The sequence below is a fragment of the Falco cherrug genome, chromosome 4, assembly GCF_023634085.1.
Source record: "Falco cherrug isolate bFalChe1 chromosome 4, bFalChe1.pri, whole genome shotgun sequence".
Classification (NCBI taxonomy): Eukaryota; Metazoa; Chordata; class Aves; order Falconiformes; family Falconidae; genus Falco; species Falco cherrug.
The window spans coordinates 10,883,190-10,902,122 of NC_073700.1; the positions used below are offsets into that span (position 1 = coordinate 10,883,190).

Below are 18,933 nucleotides of genomic sequence, written 5' to 3' on the forward strand. Positions count from 1 at the left end.
TGCGGACGGAAAGTGAGAGCAAGCTGGGGGAGAAGTGAAAGCCACAAGCCATTTCCATTGTCCGAAGGCAGATGATATGCAAAGCACAAGGAGTGAAAGTGAACCAGGTCAGCAGAAATCATGTTATTAAAATGAAGGTGAGGTTTACACCCTTTGGGACACTCGCTGTAAAGAGGGAAGTTTTGAGGACCGTAATACCAGCCTGACGTGACTGTTTGCTCAGGAGCTGGGGAACTCGCGCATCCAGGCCCTTCCTATGGAAGAAAAACCATGTTTTTCCTCCAAGAGTTGTCGGGCGAGCCTCACTGAAATGTTTATTTATTAGTTAGTTGTTCCCGCAAAATATTCTTGTGCTTTCTACTGGAGATTAATTCTTACAAGCAAGCTGTTTAGAATATGTGAAGTGTTACAATTAGTGGTTATTTCTGCTGGTTTGTGAGTGGCAGCCCTGCAGAAGAGCAGAGGCAGGTTTGGTGTTGGAGAGGCTGCGAGTCCCAGCTCAGCTCTTGGCAGAGATGCCAGCATGTTCCCCTTTGCAGGGGGAGAAGCCGCATCCACAGGGCTCTGTGAAGCCCCTCTCTTAAGGGGTGGAGATGCTCATGGTCCTTGAGATGTGGCTCTGACCCAAGGTGTTTCTCTGTTTCATTCGAAAGGATGCCGACTCCTCCGAGCGGGTCCTCATGGACATGCGCTGGGGCCTGATTCCCTCCTGGTTCAAAAAGGACGACCCCTCCAAAATGCAGTTTAATACCTCCAACTGCCGCAGTGATACCATGCTGAAGAAGTCCTCCTACAAGGTGAGTTGCTCTTACCTTCGTGTCCAGCTTAGAGAGATCTTGTAGCTGGCAAAACCAGAGCCAAAGCATCTCCCTAGCAAGTACTAGTCACAGTACCTGCTGCCCAGGGGAGTAAGTCCCTGTACTGCAGAGCTGGTAGGTTTCATTAAAATAGAAGAACTCAAAAAGTTATTGCTGGTGAAGCTCATCTTTTATCACAGTACTGGTAGTGGCGGCATTTGTGCACCCTGCAGGGCAGTTTAGGGGAGCCCCAAGAGGGAGCGAGTGGGCTAGATGGTCCCAGGAGTCCCCGTCCTCCCTTGCAGGCTGCCCGAGGCTGCTGTTCACTGCTCACTTGTGCTTTCTCTCCCCCAGGGTGCTCTCCTCAAAGGCAAGCGCTGCGTGGTCCTGGCGGATGGCTTCTACGAGTGGCAGCAGTGCAGTGGGAGGAAGCAGCCATATTTCATTTACTTCCCCCAGACCAAGGATGCTGTGGTATGGAGTCCCTGGCCGTGGCTGAACGCGGGTGCCCAGCTCCTGAGCCCCTGCTCCCTCCAGCTGCCCTGGGAAAAGCCCCCTTCCCTCCAGCTGTGCCCATCTCTGGGAGTCTCTGTTTCCTGACGGGGCTCTGTTCTGCGGTGGGCTCTGCACTCTGGCATCCCTCTGTGGCCGCTGGTCCCTGCCACTGCGGTCTCCTGACTGTAAGCTGTGCCACAGCATCCCCACCGTCACGCTCACTGCTCCCCACGTGCCAGATATTTGCATGGCTGGGCAATGTGTCTCACAGGGGACTGGGCTGGGAGTTTCGCTACCTCTTTCTTTCGGCTGAGTCAGCAGTTGGGATGTTCAGAAGGGGAGGAGGGTGCTGGCTTGCCTGTGGGAAGATGAAGTAACTCTCCTGGAGTTACGTCAAATTAGCCGGACTAATTTGAGGACTCCTGGAAAGCCCTCAAATTAATTCAGTTCCTGACTTAGATCTGAGTTGTTGACCTGCCGTGGCACTCACAAGTCTGTGATGCTTCAGCTGCCCATGGGCTGGCACTGACCAGGGTGATGGGGCCTCTCTCCTGCAGGCTGAGGGGAAGGAGGGAGATGAGGAGTGGAGAGGATGGAGGTTGCTCACCATGGCTGGGATTTTCGACTGCTGGGAGCCACCAGCGGGAGGAGAAATGCTATACACTTACACCATTATCACTGTGGATGCCTCTAAGGATGTGAGCTTCATCCATCACAGGTGAGTGAGAGTGGGCAAGGGGCTGCAGGATGGTGGCAGGGCAAGGGAGGAAAGCTGCGCCTGTGAACACCAGTCTGACATCATGCAGGCAGGGGGGAGCCCTGCCTACTCCTGATGCCCTTGGAGAAAAACATTACAACATTACTGGCTTGTATCAGGTCACCGGCTCATGCCCTTTCCATAAATTACCATCTCTGTGCCTCTGGCAAGCAGCAGAGTTGGATCACACTCCACCTGACCAGGGCCTGGCAGTCAGCCCCTCTGTCTCTTCCAGCAAAACAGCTACCTGGGTGAAGTGGATGTGTGCTCTGCCTTGTGGAAGAGCATCTTGCTGCTTCAGTTTTCCATCCTGTTTGCTTCCCCGCAAGCTGCTACCTCCTTGCTAGCTTACAAACCTGGCTTTTGCCGCCCCGCTCTGCCGTATTGGTGCTGGGCTTAGTCTCCAACTGTCTTGTCCCCTAGGATGCCAGCCATCCTGGATGGGGATGAGGCCATCAGGAAATGGCTGGACTTTGCTGAAGTGCCAACCCAAGAAGCTGTTAAACTCATCCAGCCCACAGAGAACATAGTTTTCCACCCAGTGTCCACCTTCGTCAACAGTGTCCGGAACAATGCACCTGAATGTCTCGCACCCATTGAGCTGGGAGCCAAGGTGAGTGCTGGCAGGGGAGAGCATGGCTACATGAGGTCCCTGTGTGGCCACATGAGTGGGGATGGTGCTGCCAGGTTGCAGGAGGGCAGCAGCAGGCAGCGTCTGCAGGGCATGCCTGCGCTTGATGCTGAAGTGCAGAAGCCCTGAACAGATTCCTTTCTCTCCGCTTCCAGAAATAAACTTACCCTGTGCCAGGATTTCTCTGCCAAATGAGGCAAATTCCATGTGAAATGGGGCTTGGAACAAGCCTGTTCACAGCAGCCCAGGGAACCTCCCGCAGATGTGCCTGACTGCAGGCAGGGCCATTGCTCCAGCCTCTGCATCCCGCTCCAGACCAGCTCTCAGTCACCCACCTGCCCTGCTCTTGCCGTGCTTCTGACTTCTCTCACTCTGTCTTTTGTCTCTCTAGGAGGTCAAAGCCACCCCAGGTAGCGAGGTGATGCTGGACTGGTTAAAAAACTCCCAGGAAGGCTCTCCCCAGAAGAAAGAAAATGATTTGCCCAGGTGGACAAGTCAGTTCATCCACAGCCCTTCACCCAAGAAAACTAGTGCAGATATCCTGCAGCAGTGGCTGAGGAAGGAGGGAGAGCCAGCTGTGAAGAAGCGCAAGGTTTAGGCACCAGCTGGGATGGCTGGCCATCCTTTTTCCTCCTGGTTTTCCTAAGCAGAATGAAGAATGTTTTTTTTGGAAGGCTCTGCAGGCTGGTATTGAGATTCCCCAAGCCTTTCAGGTTTTGATCCGATGCTCTTAAGTTGTTGTCTCTGTTCTTTGTGTTTTGTTAAAGGTTGGTGTTTGTCTTTAAAGCTTTTGGTGTGGTCTTGTGCTGATGGGAGTGAATATAACCTGCTGGCCTCCCTCCCTGCTAGTCATTCGTGCCAAGCAAAGATAAAGCCCAGAGAAGCATCTTAGCCTGCAAGGAGGAGTAGCTTCTGCCTTCTGACAGTGTTCATAGTTCGTGTCTCCTTCTGTTTTCTTTTCTTTTCCCTTTTTTTTGATATTAAACTGTTACCTCTTTTCCACTTAATTCTGTATTGATCTTGTACAAATTCCTTTCTAATACTCTTGCCCTCAGAAGATGGCTGCAGTACAGAGGAATATGCAATAAATACCAGGAGGAAACCCCAGGCTGGGAAGATTTGCCAAGAGTCATCCCACTCAGCACCAGCATTGCCATGCGCATTTGTGGCTCCTAAACAGGGAGATGTTTAAGCAGCCCCTCAGAGGAACTGGACTTTGCTTGGGTTTTCCTATGGGCAGCAGGATGGGACAGCACGTCTTGGTCACGTTGCTTGTACAATCATTTTGTTAATGGGATTTGAAGACTTAAGAGAGGATTTTCTTGATCTGTGGAGGGATGCACTCTGCCTTGTTCATAAAGGTCAGTCATTAAAGCCCAGATAACCAAAGTGCCATTGCAGAACAGCACAGGGCGGTTGTTTTTGAGGTCAGGGATTTTGTAAACAGAGCCAGATGTTACAGACCAAAAGCCTTGCATGGTGGGACCCTTGCTGGAAGGCAGTACTTCATTTGTACTGGAAACAATAAAATGAAATTAACTGGTTGATGTATAGTGCCCTTGTTCATGTGCATGTCTGTGTCCCCCTTGCCCACACCGCAGCCCCGCAGGCAGCGTTTGAATCTCCTCCATCTGCTGAGATGGAGACCAGCTACCCACTGCTGGGCTATCAGGGTACTGGCAGGGCCATGGTGCTGGAGCATTTCCATTTGCCAGTGGAAATATTCCCCAGGGATTTAATTTGGGGTTCCTCTCAAACGATCTGTCCCTGGGGAGCTGCAGGGGTGACTGTAGCTGGTGCCCATCCCTGAGGGGGGGGGACGGTGGAGCTGGGGCAGGAGCCGCAGGATGGGTACCTGGGGAGACCCGAGTGCTCTCGGAGCTGTATCTGTCTCTGAACGCCTCATGTGGCACAGAGGCAGATGAGCCCAGGTCTCCCAGCTTATGGGAAGCTGGGGGTGGGATAATGATTTCTAGCCAAAAAAGCCTGTTGCTAGCTGGCTCCTCATCACTCCCACGGTAACTTGAAGCAAGAGAGTTGCTGCATTAGCAGCTCCTGGCAGGATAAATAGATTTTCAGGTGCTGGGGCTTTCACCTTGGTGCCTGTCCTTGCAGGAGCAACAAGAGACGTTTCTCTCCCTGCCCAGCCATCACTGCTCTAGGGTGAGCAGCTCAGCTGCCCTGGCCCAGTCAGTGCTAACTGCAGATCAGGCTTTTCCAAAGGTCACCAGCTCATCTCAAATTCATTTCAGGTCTCCAGTTGCTGTGGAGGGAGTGAAGATGCTGAGCATGAGTAGGAGATGCTCACCTTTCCCTGCTCTGGGGAACATAATCCTTCCCTTGGGGAGGCAGGGGCAATGGAAAGACACAGGGTACAGGTTATCGCCCTCCAAACTGTGAGCAGGAGCAGCACCAAAAAACCCTACGCTGAGGTGTTATTGCTGAACTACACCACCTTTAAACCGGAGCCTGGCTGCTTGCCCAGCACCGTTTGCAGCGGTTGCTCTACCGGGCAGGGAGGTGACCGCACTCAGCCAGGCAAGACCCGGCCCCGACAGCTGGCTTGGGAGCAACTTTCCCCTTGGATGCAGGATGCTCTGGCAGGGAGGGTAGTGCTGGCTTCGAGCGGGGAGACGCTCCGGGGGACACCCCCTCGCCGGAGCATCCCCCCCGCCCGCAGGCCCCGGCACCCTCGCAGCAGCGGCATCCCGCCGGCCGGGGAGGGGGCTCTGGGTTTGGGGAAGGTAAAGGGGGCAGCCGGGGAGGAGCAAGCGCTGCCGGGACACCCGCGGGGGCTCCGGCCACCCCCCGTCCTCGGCCCCGGCGCAGCCAGGAAGCGGCTCTCGGGCTGCGGGCGAGCGCTGGCTGCGGCCGCGCCGGGCCGGGCGGGCGCCGGGACCCCCTCAGCGGGGGGCAGAGCCGGGCCGCTCCGTGCCGGGCGCTGCCCTCGGCGCCGGCCCCGCGGCAGAACCGAGGCGCTGCGAGCCCTATGCAAATCAGGGATCGGCGCGACGACCAATCAGCACCGCACCGTCCGCGGCGGCAACCAATGGGAAGAGGCGGGCGGCGGGGCGGGCAGGGATATCCGCGGCGCGGCGGCGGCGGCGCTGGCAGTGCGGCGGCGGGCGGCGCGCAGGGCGGAGCGGCAGCGGCGGCTGCGGGTAAGGGCGGCGCAGCGGCGGGCGGGGATGGCGGGGCTCTGGCCCGGCGGCGCGGTGTGGTGTAACGGCGTTTATCTCCCTGCAGGCACCGGGACCGTCTGTGCGCGGCACTTCTTGGGAGGCGGCGGCGAGGGGCCGCTGCCTGCCGGCCATGTCAGGCCGGGGGAAGTCCGGCGGCAAGGCGCGGGCCAAGGCCAAGTCGCGCTCGTCGCGGGCCGGGCTGCAGTTCCCCGTGGGCCGGGTGCACCGGCTGCTGCGGAAGGGTAACTACGCGGAGCGGGTGGGTGCCGGCGCGCCGGTATACCTGGCAGCCGTGCTGGAGTACCTCTCGGCCGAAATCCTGGAGCTGGCGGGCAACGCGGCCCGCGACAACAAGAAGACGCGCATCATCCCGCGGCACTTGCAGCTCGCCATCCGCAACGACGAGGAGCTCAACAAGCTGCTGGGCGGCGTGACCATCGCTCAGGGCGGCGTCCTGCCCAACATCCAGGCCGTGCTGCTGCCCAAGAAGACGCAGAGCTCCAAGAAGTGAGCGCTGCCCCCCACCCCTGCCCCGGCTCCCTTCTCACCACTGCCTCATCTCCCCTCCCGATGGGGCTGGGGTTCCCCTTCCTGCCTCCTAGCCCGGGCTGGGTGGTGAGCCCTGGCAGCACCCCACCAGTCCTCCACTAGTCCCCCCAGCCTGGGCTGTGGCAGGGTGGTGGGGGAGCATGGCTGAGGTCAGGCCCTGCTTGTGTCCCCACCCTGCCCCTCTTCCCTCTGGAAGAAGTATTTTTGGAGGAGGCAGCTGGATCACAGCTGTTGGAGGTGGTGGCATCCGGAGCTGTATGGTTGGATCGCAGTGCAGAGCTGCTGGTAGCTGCTGGGGATTGTTTTGGTTGGCGTGGGAACGGACACGGGCACCCTTGGCTGCCTCTTCCCTCCACCAGCCCTGGGGCTGTGCAGGGCCCCCCCAGCTGGCCCTGCTCGCTCTGGTGTGAGGATGGGACTTGCTGCTACACTGTGCCCACCCCACCCCGCCCCCCGCCCCCAGCAATGCCATCCTGGCCGCACTGCAGCAGGGAGGGCAGCGGGCTAGAAAATGTGAAAAGGAGGAAAAGTTTCTCCGTTGGCAAGAAGTGACTGTTAGTCTTGGTTTTGTTCACGGTAAAGCTAGTGCATTGCCTACTGTAAAGAAGCTCTGGTCCTATTTATTTTAAGGTCTCTCATTTTGGGGTACCTCCCTGCAAAGTCACCTTCCTGCAGCTCCCTGGCTTGGTGGGTGCTGGGGGACTTGGTGGTCCCACATGCCATGGGTCCTGCTAGCGGGGTGGGCTGGAGGCTGCGGTGATAAATCCCCTCGGAGAGCGTCGCAAGGTCAGGCGCCCGCCGGGAGCGGGAGCTGCCATCTTCTGCTGTGGCTCCCCTCCTCTTCCAGCTGCAGAAGCCCTTCATCTCGCTGAGAGCAGCCCTGTACCCTGGTTCCACTTCTAGAAATGACATCCCATGTCTTTTTTTTTTTTTTTTCCTGTTGTTTGTTTGTTCAACACTATTTCTGGTTCTGAGAAATAAAGTGATGATGCTATCTGTTAACTGTAAACCCTCTATGGATTAATATTTCTTTTTAAAAACAACCCTGGAGTTTGTATTAAAACCCACTCTTGGCTTAGTACCGTATTTATTTAATGGCTGTGTGGATAATGTACAAGCATGGGGGCAGGCTAGCTGTCCCATGACACCTGGAATAGCTGATGCAGAGACAGCTTTCCTCGCTGCCCAGAGCAGCCTGCTTCTGTGGAGACCAATAGTCATGTGCATGCAGCAGTGTCTAGGCAATTGGACTGTAGATCTTTATAACATGTTTTTTAAGTAAAAAGAAAAAAAGAGCATCTTCTATTTATGTGCTGTAAGTAGCATGTGTTCAACCTATTGAATCGGCTGTTAATCTTGTGGATGAAGTAATTTATCCTGGCTCTGAGTTTATTATCTAGAGTAGATCAACCTGGATGCTTGTCAACTGGTTTTATGAAGGGGTTTTTCACTCCGTTGTGGAACGTGGAAGCAGTGTGTTCTTTAGTGTCGTGCTAATGGGGGTGTGTGGATGTGTCCCATGGTTATGCTGGGGTACCCTGACCTTGGGTGGGTGGGGGGCAGCTGGGCACAGACCCCCTGGGATCTCCCTTCCTCCTGTAAAGTCACTGTCAGTGAGGTGGGGATAAGGTGTCCCCTTTCCACTGCCCAGTGCAGTGGTTGATGTGTCTGTACCTGAGTGTCTTGTTCTCTCCCTGTTGTTTTCTCCAGGACCAGCATTCTGTACAACCCGAGAGTGCTTTGTATTTCTTAGAAAAATGCAGAACTTGTGATACTGAAAAGAGCGGTGCAAACCCAATATCTGATTAAACTGGTTCCCTGTTGAATGCTGTCGAATGTACTGTGTCTTGTCACCTCACCAAACCTACTGAATCTGGCAGCAGTCTGCGGGAGCAGACTCTCTGGTGGCAGCTTGGTGTCTGGGCTTGGTTTTTTCCAAGCGGGGAAAGCCTAGTAAAAGCACAAGATACAGCTTAGCAGTGGTTCTTCTTGCCCTTCGCTTGGACAAATAGTCTTTTTCTACCCTTGGGAGCAGAAAAAACCCTCCTCTGGCTCTTCTTCCCCGCTATGGGAATGCCACATTGGCTGGTTGCTCTGTCACCAGGGCCAGAAAGCCTGAGCTGCAGGGGAGGAGTGAGGCTGGGCCGCCCAGGAGCCTCCCCCAGTGCTGGAGGTGCTTTCACCACCCCCTGGGCTGCCCCAGGACCTTCTGGGTGACTTTGCAGGCAAGTAGGCAGAGATGGGCTTCTGGAGGTCAGATGGGAAAAGCTGATCCTGAAGGGAGGGAGACCTGGCTGTACGGGGCTATTTCTTACTCTGACACAGTCTCCCTTTGTGGAATATCTCCCAGTTTGCTGTCCTGGTGACTGGTCTGCAAGCCAGAGTTGCTTCCCTGCTTGGGTTTTGGGGAGGAAGGGCTGTGGGAAGTTCAGACAGCTTCCTGCGGGGTCAGGGTTGGGTGCTGGCGAGGTCTGTGCCAGGCTGTGGAAGGTGTTGGTCAGGACTGGAGCCGCTGGGCTGCTCTCTGTGGGGCGATACGCCGCCTCGTGCCCTGCCAAACGTGCTGCCCAGAACAAAAAGCAAAAAGGTTTCAGCAGTTGGGAGCGCCTTGGGGCAGGGAACAGGGACAGCTCCGGCTGTTTAACCCGCCTGGGGCCGAGTGGCTCTGCAGCCACCTGAGCTGTTGTGTGGCCCTGCCCGGGCTGGCAGGGTGATGCCTGCAGCTCTGACCAAGCTGATGGCTGGGTGCTGGTGGCACATGCCCTTGACACTGGGCTGCAGCTGGGTTCTGAACTTCTGCCAGTCGTGTGATGGACCAGCTGGGAAAGCTGGGCTGTTGCAAGGCAGACCAAAGGAAATCCTGTCTGTCTCGCCAAGTGTTGCTTGGCCTTTATCACCTCCTGGCCTACACGTCTGACCGTTGTCATGACCAGGAGTGGAAGTCTTGGTCTTTATTAGAAAGCTGGAACGGACTTTGTCACCTTCAAGCCTGCAGCTCCAGTGATGAGTCTTGTGGCTTTTTTGAGCAGTGTTGCTGGTCGTGGCTCTTCTGAAAAACATCACAGCACCGGAGAAGTTAAGCTTCTAAAATGTGAAGGACTTGGCTGAGTAAAGCCTTCCCTGAGGTCACACGAACCTAAAAGGGTGTCTGTTGGTCTTGGCCTCCCTCGAGGAGAGGGCCAGGGAGCTGCAGGGCTCTCCCCCTGCCTCCGCTTTGGCACCTGAACGTGCCCTGAAGCTGCCTGCTGTAGGAGTCTGCTGTGCATCTTGCCATGTGCGGCCGTCTCCACCAGCTGCGTACCTCAGCTCTGGGGCTGGCTGTGTTTGTCTGGGTGATGACAAGTGAGTCACTGGCCCTTGGAAGTCCTTGGGGCTTGGGTTTCTCTCCAGAGCCTGGCCCTCGCAGCTGGCAGCACTCATGGGAGCTCACCCGGGGGTGCTCTGGCATGACAGCTCCTGGCGGTCTCAACCTGTGGGGTAAGATGCTGCTGGCCCCTGTGACCAAGCTGGAGGTGAGGGCTCCAGCTGGACTGGCACGGTGTGTCACCCTGCCGGGCAGCCAGAGGCTCTCTGCCTTCCCTCTGCCCTCACCTGCCCAGCACCTCCCTACAGGAATGCCGCCGGTGGTTTACCTTCGAGGTAGTGTCCTTTATCAGTCAAGCAGCTTGCATCACAAGCCAGCGCGGAGGGCAGAGCCGTGGCCTTGCTGAGATGCGGTGGGCCTGGCCACCCCTCCTGGGAGCGGGGAGACCCCCAGTCTGAAGTGTTACTCTGCTGTGAGACCAGCCAGACCGCGGTGGTGGCATCCCCTCCAGCCCTTGGAAACCTGCAGTGTCATCTATTGACTGAGGAGACAACTGCAGGTCGGTGCGGGGTTGCAGCAGCTCTCTCCTGGTTCCCGAGGTCACTGGTGGGTGCTCAAGCTCGGTGAGGGACTTGCGTGGGCAGCGGGGTGGTGGCTGGCCTGACTTGGCAGCTCTCCGTCCTAAATATAGACCTGGTCTCTTCCAGGAGCACAGCTGGCTCCTCTTGGTGTGAAAGCTGCTTCCCTCCGCCCTGCTGGCGCTCCAAGGAGCAAAGGGATAAAGCAGCTGCACGGGGACTGGCCCCTGGGGGAATGGGGCTGCTCCCCTCCCGGCAGTGCCCAAGAGCCCTGCTGTTGCGTGGGGTTGTGGCTGTCCCCAGGCACCGGCTGGCTGCTGTCCCTGTCCCCTCCTCACGGGGGTCTCGTGCATGGGGCTGATCCGTGCTGTGCCCCCCGGGCAGCGGGAGCATGTCGATGCTCTGGCACGGTGACTCAGAGGGGCTGGCAGCAGCTCCGGCGGGGGGTGCTCCTGCATGATGCTCGCCTCCCTTGCTGGTGGGGGCAGCCGAGCAGGACCCCGGCGTGAGGGCGCAAACGGCGGGTCCGGCTCCTTTCCTCCTCCCTCTCCCGCAACCCCGGGGTGAGCCGAGGGTCCCCGGTGTGTGCACGGTGCTTAGCGTGGAGCTGCGGGCGCATCCCTCAGCCGGGCAGCACAAGATGGCCCAGATCCCTGGCAGGGCTTTATGCAACCTTGCTGGTGCGAGCTATAAATAGGCACAGCCATGGAGGCGCGGGGTGGCTCCGCGGGGTGTGCGGCGGGCCCTCCGCTCCCGGCGCCACTCATGCCCGCAGCACGACCCCCAGCTCCTGGGGGAAAAGCGCCCGCAGCTGGGGCGCAGAGCGAGGGATGGCGGTGGGGGTGCGCCCGGGGAGCTGCCCTCCCCCCTCCCCAAACCCGGGCGCCGTGCAAGGCCAGATGTGGGGGTCTGTGCTGCGGGGTGGGTACCCCGCGGGTACCCCTTCAGCGCAGCCAGCCTCCCCCCGTCGCCGTTCAGGGAACCCAGCCGAGCGCAGCTGCGCAGGAACCGCTCTCCTCCCTTGCCTCCATGGCGGGGGAATCCTCGTTCCTCTCATGCCATTCCCGGCAGGCGCGGCAGTCTCCCCCGCAGGCAGGGCTCAGGAGCGGCGCCGCAGCGCCCCCGGGCCCGCTCTGGCGCACCCACATCTGGACGGGCTCGGAGCGGCTCCAGCCCCCTCCGCGGGGACCAACGCAGCACGGCCAGCACCCCACAACCCCCCCTCCCCGTCTCTCCCCGGGGCTCCGCTGCCTCGCCCCGAGCCCTCCCCGCCCACTCCCCGACGCCTGCAGGGAGCACACAACAGCTCGATGTTTTTTTTAACAATTTATTTGAAACGACGATAAATGAAAAGAAAAAAACCGAGAACAAATATCCCACCCTCCCTCCCCACCCCACCCCAACCCCAGAAAAAAACAAACAAACAAAAAAAAAACAACCGAAAACCGATTTAAAAAAAAAAAAATTAAAGGCCATTGAAGATGCGACCTGAACCGGCGGCCCAAGGGGCCCCCGCAGGCTGGCCCGCCAGGGGGCGGGCGGCCACCCGCGAGCGCCGGCCCTTTAAGAGCGCCCCGACGCCGCGGCAGCCAATTGGCGCCGAACGGGCCGTTGCCATGGCGCCGGGGGCCGGGAGCCAATAGGGGGCGCCGTGGCTTTTCGAAATCGCTGCGAGCAGGCACGGTGCGCCCGCGGGAGGGGCGGGGCGGGGGCGCGGAGCGGGCCCGGGCGGCGGGAGCCGGCCCACGTGGCGCGGGGGGCAGCGGGGCCGCCGCCGCAAAATGGCTGCTATGGAAACCGGGCGGGAAAAAAAACCTGTAAAGCACCGGGGAGACGGGGGGAGGGGGCCGGCAACCGTCTACACGCGGGGAGGGGCACGGCCGAAAACAAAAGGGGCGCGATCGGGGAGAAGCCGCGGGGTGGAGGGGGGTGGGGGGATGGAAAAAATAAGGCGTCGGAGAAAGGGTGGGGGGGCGCTGGGGCAGCCGCAGCCCCGCTCACCGCGCACGGCGGCGGCTGCGGAGCCGAGTCAGCAACACAAAGACAAAGCGGGTCCCCTGGGGTCCGTCCTCAGAGCAGTCTGTGCCGCGGGGCTCACAGTCCGGGGGGCGGCTGGGGGCTCCCTGCGCCCCACTCTCATGCCTTTCTGCTCTTGAGTGCCTTAGGCTTTGCGGACTTCTTCACCTTCTTGCCCCCGGGGGACGCGGCTCCCTTCTTGGTGGCCTTCTTGGTTTTGCCCTTGTCCTTCTTCGCCGCCGCGCCGCCGGCTCCCTTCTTGTGGGATTTCTTCTCGGGCTTCTTGCTCTTGGCCGCCGGCTTCTTTTCCGCCCGCCGGGACGTGGAGGCCGTCGCCTTCTTGTGGGATTTGTGGGCGCTGCTGCCCGCGCCCCCATCACCGCCGCCTTCCAGCTTCTTCCTGTTGAGCTTGAAGGAGCCGTTGGCGCCGGTGCCCTTGACCTGGAGCAGTGTGTCGTTCTGCACCAGCGCCTTGATGGAGTACTTTAGGTAGGTCCTGCCGTTCTGCTGGTCGAACCAGGCCACCTTCTTGGCCTCGTTGTAGATCTTGGCCAGCGAGGAGCCATTGCGCTCGCCCAGCTTGCGGATCGTCTCCACCACCAGCTGGCTGTATTTGCCCGGCTGGTTCTTCTTCTTGTTGTTCTTCTTCTTCTTCGACGGCGTCAACGAGGAGCCGCCGCCGCCGCTTTTCGCTTTCTTAGCGGCCGCTTTTTTCTCCGGGGCGAGAGGCACCTCCTCCGCCTCGGTCAGGGGCAGATCGGCTTCTTCCAGCTCTACCGACATGTTGCCGCGGGGGCGCGGGCCGCAGGACGGAGGCGGGGGCGGGCAGGGGCAGTCGCGGCGTGGCGGAGGCCTGGCGCGGCGCGCTGCTGTCCGACTCCGCTCAGCTCCGCGCCGCCGCCGCCGCGCTCTGGTGGGGCGGGCGCCGCCGCCGCCCTTTATATGGGCGCGGGGCGGACCACGTTGAGAACAACAACAGCCTGGTCCGCCGCCAGCTCCAACTTGTGCTTCTTGGGGCCCTTTCGCGGGGCTCCCGCGCCGCCGCAGAGCCCCCCCGGGCCGCCCCGCCCGCCCGGCGCCCCGCGCCCCACCGCCCCCCAGCCCGCCACCGCCCCCCCGCCCCGCGCCGCCCGCCGCCCGCCGCCCCCCGCCGCGATTTCGGGGGCGCGCCCAGCGCGGCAGCGGGAGCGAGGAGGGGGGCGCCCGGCGCGGCGGCGGCTGGGGCTCCGCGGCGGCCCCCCGGCGCATCACCACCGCCGCCGCCCGGCGCCCAAGAGGGGCTGCCGCGGGCGGGAGGAGGCGGCGGGCGGCCGGGGGGGGTGGCGGCGGCGCTGGCCCCGGGTTCTCCGGAGGGAACTAACACAGGCGACGCCCTCCCGCGGCCGCCGGCAGCAGCGCGGAGACGCCGCGCCGAGGCCGGGGGTCCCCGCCCCGGCGACGGGGGCCGCCCCTCCAACGACCCCCACACCCACGGCCGCCCGGACGGGGCCCCCGAGGGGGGAGCCCTGCGTGTCCAGTGTGCTCCCCCCCCCGGTGGGCATCGCCGCGCAGCGGAGGATGCGGGAAGCGCGGCGGGTCCAGATGGGTGGGCGACGGAGGGACTGTGGGCACCCCCGGCTTGGCGCTATGTGGGGCGGGGGGGGGGATGGTGAGTAGCTGCCGTCCCCGCAGCACCTGCGTGCCGCGGGAGGGGGCTGGGGGCGGCGATCTCCTAGCCCCACTGCAGGCCGCAGCGCTGCATGGGCTGGGGGGGGGGGGGGGGAGCAACGGTGCTATGACCGCCCCCCAAAATACACCGCACCCCCCGAAATCCCACCAGCGGAAGAGTCTTCCCGTGGAGGGGTGTGCACAACGCCCCCCCCCTCGCAGAGCCTCGGGGCCGGGCCTGGCTGGGCCCCTCGTCCCCCGCACCTGGGGGTGGGAGCCGTGTGCCCCCGCCGTGCGAGGGCCGGGGAGGGTGAGTGTGCGGGGGCACCCCCGCAGCCGGCACACGCGTGCCCGCCGGGGCCCGCAGGCGTGCACCGGCACACGGGGCACACGCGCAGGGGTGCGCACACGCGTGCACATGCACACGCGTGCACACACACACGTCCACACCCGCACACACCGTCCCCCGCCCACGCACGCCGCGCCGAGCCTGCACAGCCCCGCCACCTCCCCTTCCTCCTCCTCCTCCCCCTCCCCCCATCCCCCGGCCGCTCTCCGCCATTTCCCTCGCCCGGCCCCCCCGCCGGGGGGGACCAGCCCCTGCAGCCCGCGCTGGTGGAGGGGGGTCTCTGGGGCCGCCCGCCGGGCGCTCCCCTTGCCGGGGCCGGATCCTGCCCGGTCGTGTCCCCCCCGTCCTGCAGCGGTGTGACCTGTCCCGCCCCGCTCCCCCCCCCCCCCAGGAGAGAGCCCCCCGATAACAGCGGGGTTCTGCCCCCCCCATAGCAGCCGTGCCCCGGCACACCTGCGATGAGCTGCGTCAGGCCGCTGGGAGCCGCCAGGCGCTGGGGCGGGGGTCGGTACAGGGGGGCCGGGAGGTGGGGGAGGGGGCGCGGCCCCAGGTCCCCTCAGCCGGAGCCCCTCGGCCCCGGGGCGGCCAGCATCCCCACGCCCACCCCCCCGGGACTCGGCCCTCCCTGCCCAGCCTCCACGGCTGCAAGGCGGTGGGGGTGGGGGTCAGCACGCGTAATGTATATAGATCGATACATGTGCGTGTATGGCACACACAAACATATGCGTCTACATATGTGTAGATCTAATGCTGTAACCAAATGGAAGCTTATGGCTAAGCTGGCTATATATTATGGTTGTATAGGGGGAGCGTGCATGTCGTGTGTATTATGTATGTATGGAATATAGAACAGTTACTGATTGTAATAGCTACATGTAAATTTAATAGAAATGTTAAGTGCATGCATAAACATAAATACCTCAGTATATATTTTTAAAATCTTGGCATAAACACATAAATATTAAAATAAAATATATCGGCGGGGGTGAGAGGGGCTGGGCAGTGTGGGGGTCTCACCGCACTGTGTGTGGCTGCGGGCACGTGCAGTGACACCGCGAGTGACACCCCCGGCGGGGGCTGTGGGGGCGCACCCCCTCCTCCCCCCAGGGAGACCATAGGGAACAGAACGCATGTGTCTAAATATATGGATAGAGAAATATTTGAATAAAATATGTGGGGGGTGGCTGTGCCTGTGTGTGTCTGTGGTTCGCAGCCAGAGCGATACACAGGGAATGGGCAAAAATAGCCCCAACACACACATGTTCTCTCCCTATATGTACATATATAGGCACAGAGAACAAGCCTTGCTCACATACACCTCTATCGCATACGTGTATACATACATAACAGAGGGCTGTTCATACATACGCACACGCTTCTCTCACATGCTCTGTATATGCATGTATAGACACATGCTGAGAAAGTGAACTGTTCTCACACAATTACTCTTGCTATACATACACACATCGATAGGCATATATGCATACATATTTATAAACATATAGAGACACACTTCGCACATACTTCTATCTCCATTTTTTTAGAGATATATATACACAGCGAGAGGTTCATACATAGTTCTCTTGTCACTACATAAGCCTATATATGTGTGTGTATACATATATAGGCATATATAGAAATGGACGGGATGAGAGAAAGCGTTCTGTTTCAACACAGAAACATGTATGTATGCACATATACCGATACAGGGGTGAGACCTGGTTTCTCACACGCGGTTTTCTATTGACCTCTCTCTGTATGCACATATATATACATACACTGAGAGAGCGCATGTGATTTCACACAGAGACATACACTATCCCCTCCTCAATATACAGAATTGCATCTATCTCTCTGTACTTAGCTGTTCACACACAAATACATACACGGTATTCTCTCACTATATACCTGTTGGAAGGTGACCCTGCCCATGGCGGGGGGGTGGAACTAGACGATCTTTAAGGTCCCTTCCAACACAGACCATTCTGTGATTCTATGATATATACATATATACTTACATATATATATACACACATGTATATACAGAGAACTGTTCTCTCGCGCTCACACACATTTGCCCCTCTCTCCCCACATGCACTGTATATATACACACACAAAAGCGTGCATATGTACTATATATACACACACACAGCAAGCTGGTTTCAAACATACGTAATGTTCTCACTAAATATTTATACATCTATGTATAATTAGGGGGAGAGAGAGCTGTTCACACACACACACATTTCTCTCTTGTTATATACAAATATGCATATATACTTATGAACACACCTAAACACATACAAAGTTAACACACACGTTTCTCTCACGATATAAAAAATACACATACATATATAATGAAAGATAGACCTGTTTTCTGTCACTCACACACACACATACTTCTCTTGAGCAAGCTCTATATACATATACGCATATATATGCGCGTAGATACATAGATACAGAGAAGGAGCATGAGGGGTGTTCACACAGAGTTCTCTGTCACTATATATGCATGTAGAGAAGGGAGAGCTGTTCAAACAAAGAATAGACTTACTACACATACATACACACGCATGTACACATATATACTGGTGTGGGGGAGAGAGATCAGCACTGACAGACACACACACTTCTCTCTCTCAATATGCACATACATACAGCGCGGGAGCACGCCTGCGCACATCTCACCATCCCCCTCTATAGGAAACCGCATATCTGCAGCTCTAAGTAGAGCTGTTCACACACAAATGCATGTACAGGATACTCTCTCTGCACAGGCACATACATACAGAGCCAGCTGTTCACACGCACTCTTGCTATATCTATCTGTTTAGACATATATACATACATGTACATAACAAAAAAAGCAGGAGTGATTCACACACACACATTTTCCATCATCACCCCCACCCCACCCCATGTATAAGCTCTGGGGTGCATTAATATATACATATATATGTATATATCTCAATATATTCTCTTTTTGTATGTATATGCATAAGTAGAGGTAGCAAGAACTGTTCTTACACTATTCTCTTGCTATATGTATAAATATATAGAAGCATATATACATGTATATACACAGAGATTGTTCACACAGTTCTCTATATACATATACTCATATATAACTAGAGAGCACATACTATTTACACAAAACCACACTATTCTCTCTCCATATATATGCATACATATGTATATACTTAGTGAGCTGTTTTCACACATAATACTCCTCTATCTCTATGTATGTATATATATGCACATCTATGCATTCTATATATAGACCACTGTTCTCACACACACTTCTCTCATTACATATATAGATGTATACTTGGAGCTGTTAACATTCACAATTCTCTTCCTATATGTACACCTACATATATTTATATGCATAAATACAGAGAGACAGCTGTTCACTCACACAATTACACAAATACCTCTTGCCACACACACGCATGCACACGGTTTCTATCATTCTATCTCCCCTCCATGTATAATCACTGGAGTGTATAAATATGTACAGTTGTATGCTTATATCTTGATATATATTCTCCGTCTATAGACATATGTAGAGAGCGCACAATACTTGTGCTCAAACACACAATACTGTCTCATTATAGCTATGCCTCTATAGAGAAATATATACATATACACTTACATAAAGACTGTTCACACATATTTCTCTTTGTATATGCATATATACATATATAATTAGAGAAAGCACTGCTTACACACACACATGCATATAGAGAGCAAGCGCATGCGAGCTGTGCACACACATGCATAATGCTCACTACCCGTGTACGCCTATATATATTTAGAAAGAGATAGAGAGCTCTGCACACACAAATTCTGGGGATACACCCATGCTGTGTTGTCCTCAGTCACACCCCTCTCCCTTGCTATAAATACATTCTGTCTCTCATATGGAGGGGAGGTGACCCCTCACTCACCCCCACATATATAAATATAAATATATATGTAGTCACCAAGAGAGCACCCTTCACACACACAGTAGTCTCTGTCGCTATATATACACATATACATGAATATATAATTTTATATGTTCATACATACATGGCATCCCCACATCTATACATATATCCTTAAAGGCACAATGCCCTCTCCCTGTGTGCATATGCACACGCATGCTTACAGAGTGTGAGCAAGAGCTGTTCACACATTGTTTCTCTTGCTATATATACACATGAGAGCGCGCACGCACTATTCACACACACAGCGCGTTCCCCATACCCCTGCCACATACACTTTATTTGTTTACTTATATATGTAACAAACTCTCTGTGTGTCTATTTTCTGTCATTCTCTCTGTCTTCCCCTCCTCCTCCCCTCCTGAGGGAGAGAAAAAGACCTGCACGGAGAATGGTAAAAAATATTACACACACACCCCCCCAAAATGCATATAGGCTATGTGTGTGTGTGAGGTTGAAGTCTCTCCCACCCCCACGTATAATATCTAGGATGCATATACATATGCGTATGTATATCCGTAGACAGAGCATGAGGGAGCCAGTCCTTCCCTCTTCCCAAATCACAGGTAGATATACCCATATCCACCTCTACATCGAATTTATTTAAATTTTTACTTATGTGTCTATTTAATTTTTCTC

At 56.8% G+C, this 18,933-nt stretch overlaps 3 protein-coding genes across 3 annotated transcripts in view; 2 read left to right on the top strand and 1 right to left on the bottom strand.

Annotated features, from left to right (window-relative positions):
* HMCES (5-hydroxymethylcytosine binding, ES cell specific) overlaps positions 1-4,227 on the top strand; it is a 5,704-nt gene extending 1,477 nt beyond the window's left edge. Inside the window, exons 2-6 of the mRNA XM_005432601.4 lie at positions 654-797; positions 1,152-1,271; positions 1,850-2,010; positions 2,473-2,662; positions 3,072-4,227. Of these exons, the coding sequence (XP_005432658.2) occupies positions 654-797; positions 1,152-1,271; positions 1,850-2,010; positions 2,473-2,662; positions 3,072-3,278 (822 nt within the window). The 3' untranslated portion in view covers positions 3,279-4,227. The remainder of the gene's footprint in view (positions 1-653; positions 798-1,151; positions 1,272-1,849; positions 2,011-2,472; positions 2,663-3,071) is intronic.
* Positions 4,228-5,776: 1,549 nt separating this feature from the next.
* LOC102056470 (histone H2A type 2-B) lies at positions 5,777-8,237 on the top strand. The gene is made up of 2 exons (XM_055709765.1): positions 5,777-5,841; positions 5,927-8,237. The coding sequence occupies exon 2, from the start codon at positions 5,993-5,995 to the stop codon at positions 6,371-6,373; it is 381 nt and encodes a 126-aa protein (XP_055565740.1). The 5' UTR covers positions 5,777-5,841; positions 5,927-5,992; the 3' UTR covers positions 6,374-8,237.
* Positions 8,238-11,697: 3,460 nt separating this feature from the next.
* LOC102056925 (histone H1.10) lies at positions 11,698-13,224 on the bottom strand. The gene has a single exon (XM_027806988.2). It carries the CDS (start codon positions 13,090-13,092, stop codon positions 12,430-12,432), a length of 663 nt encoding a protein of 220 aa, XP_027662789.2. The 5' UTR covers positions 13,093-13,224; the 3' UTR covers positions 11,698-12,429.
* Between the last annotated feature and the right edge of the window lie 5,709 nt (positions 13,225-18,933).

What these genes read in the sequence shown, in the direction of transcription:
- LOC102056470 (XM_055709765.1), top strand. Translation starts at nt 5,993, where the DNA reads ATGTCAGGCCGGGGGAAGTCCGGCGGCAAGGCGCGGGCCAAGGCCAAG.
- LOC102056925 (XM_027806988.2), bottom strand. Translation starts at nt 13,092, where the DNA reads ATGTCGGTAGAGCTGGAAGAAGCCGATCTGCCCCTGACCGAGGCGGAG.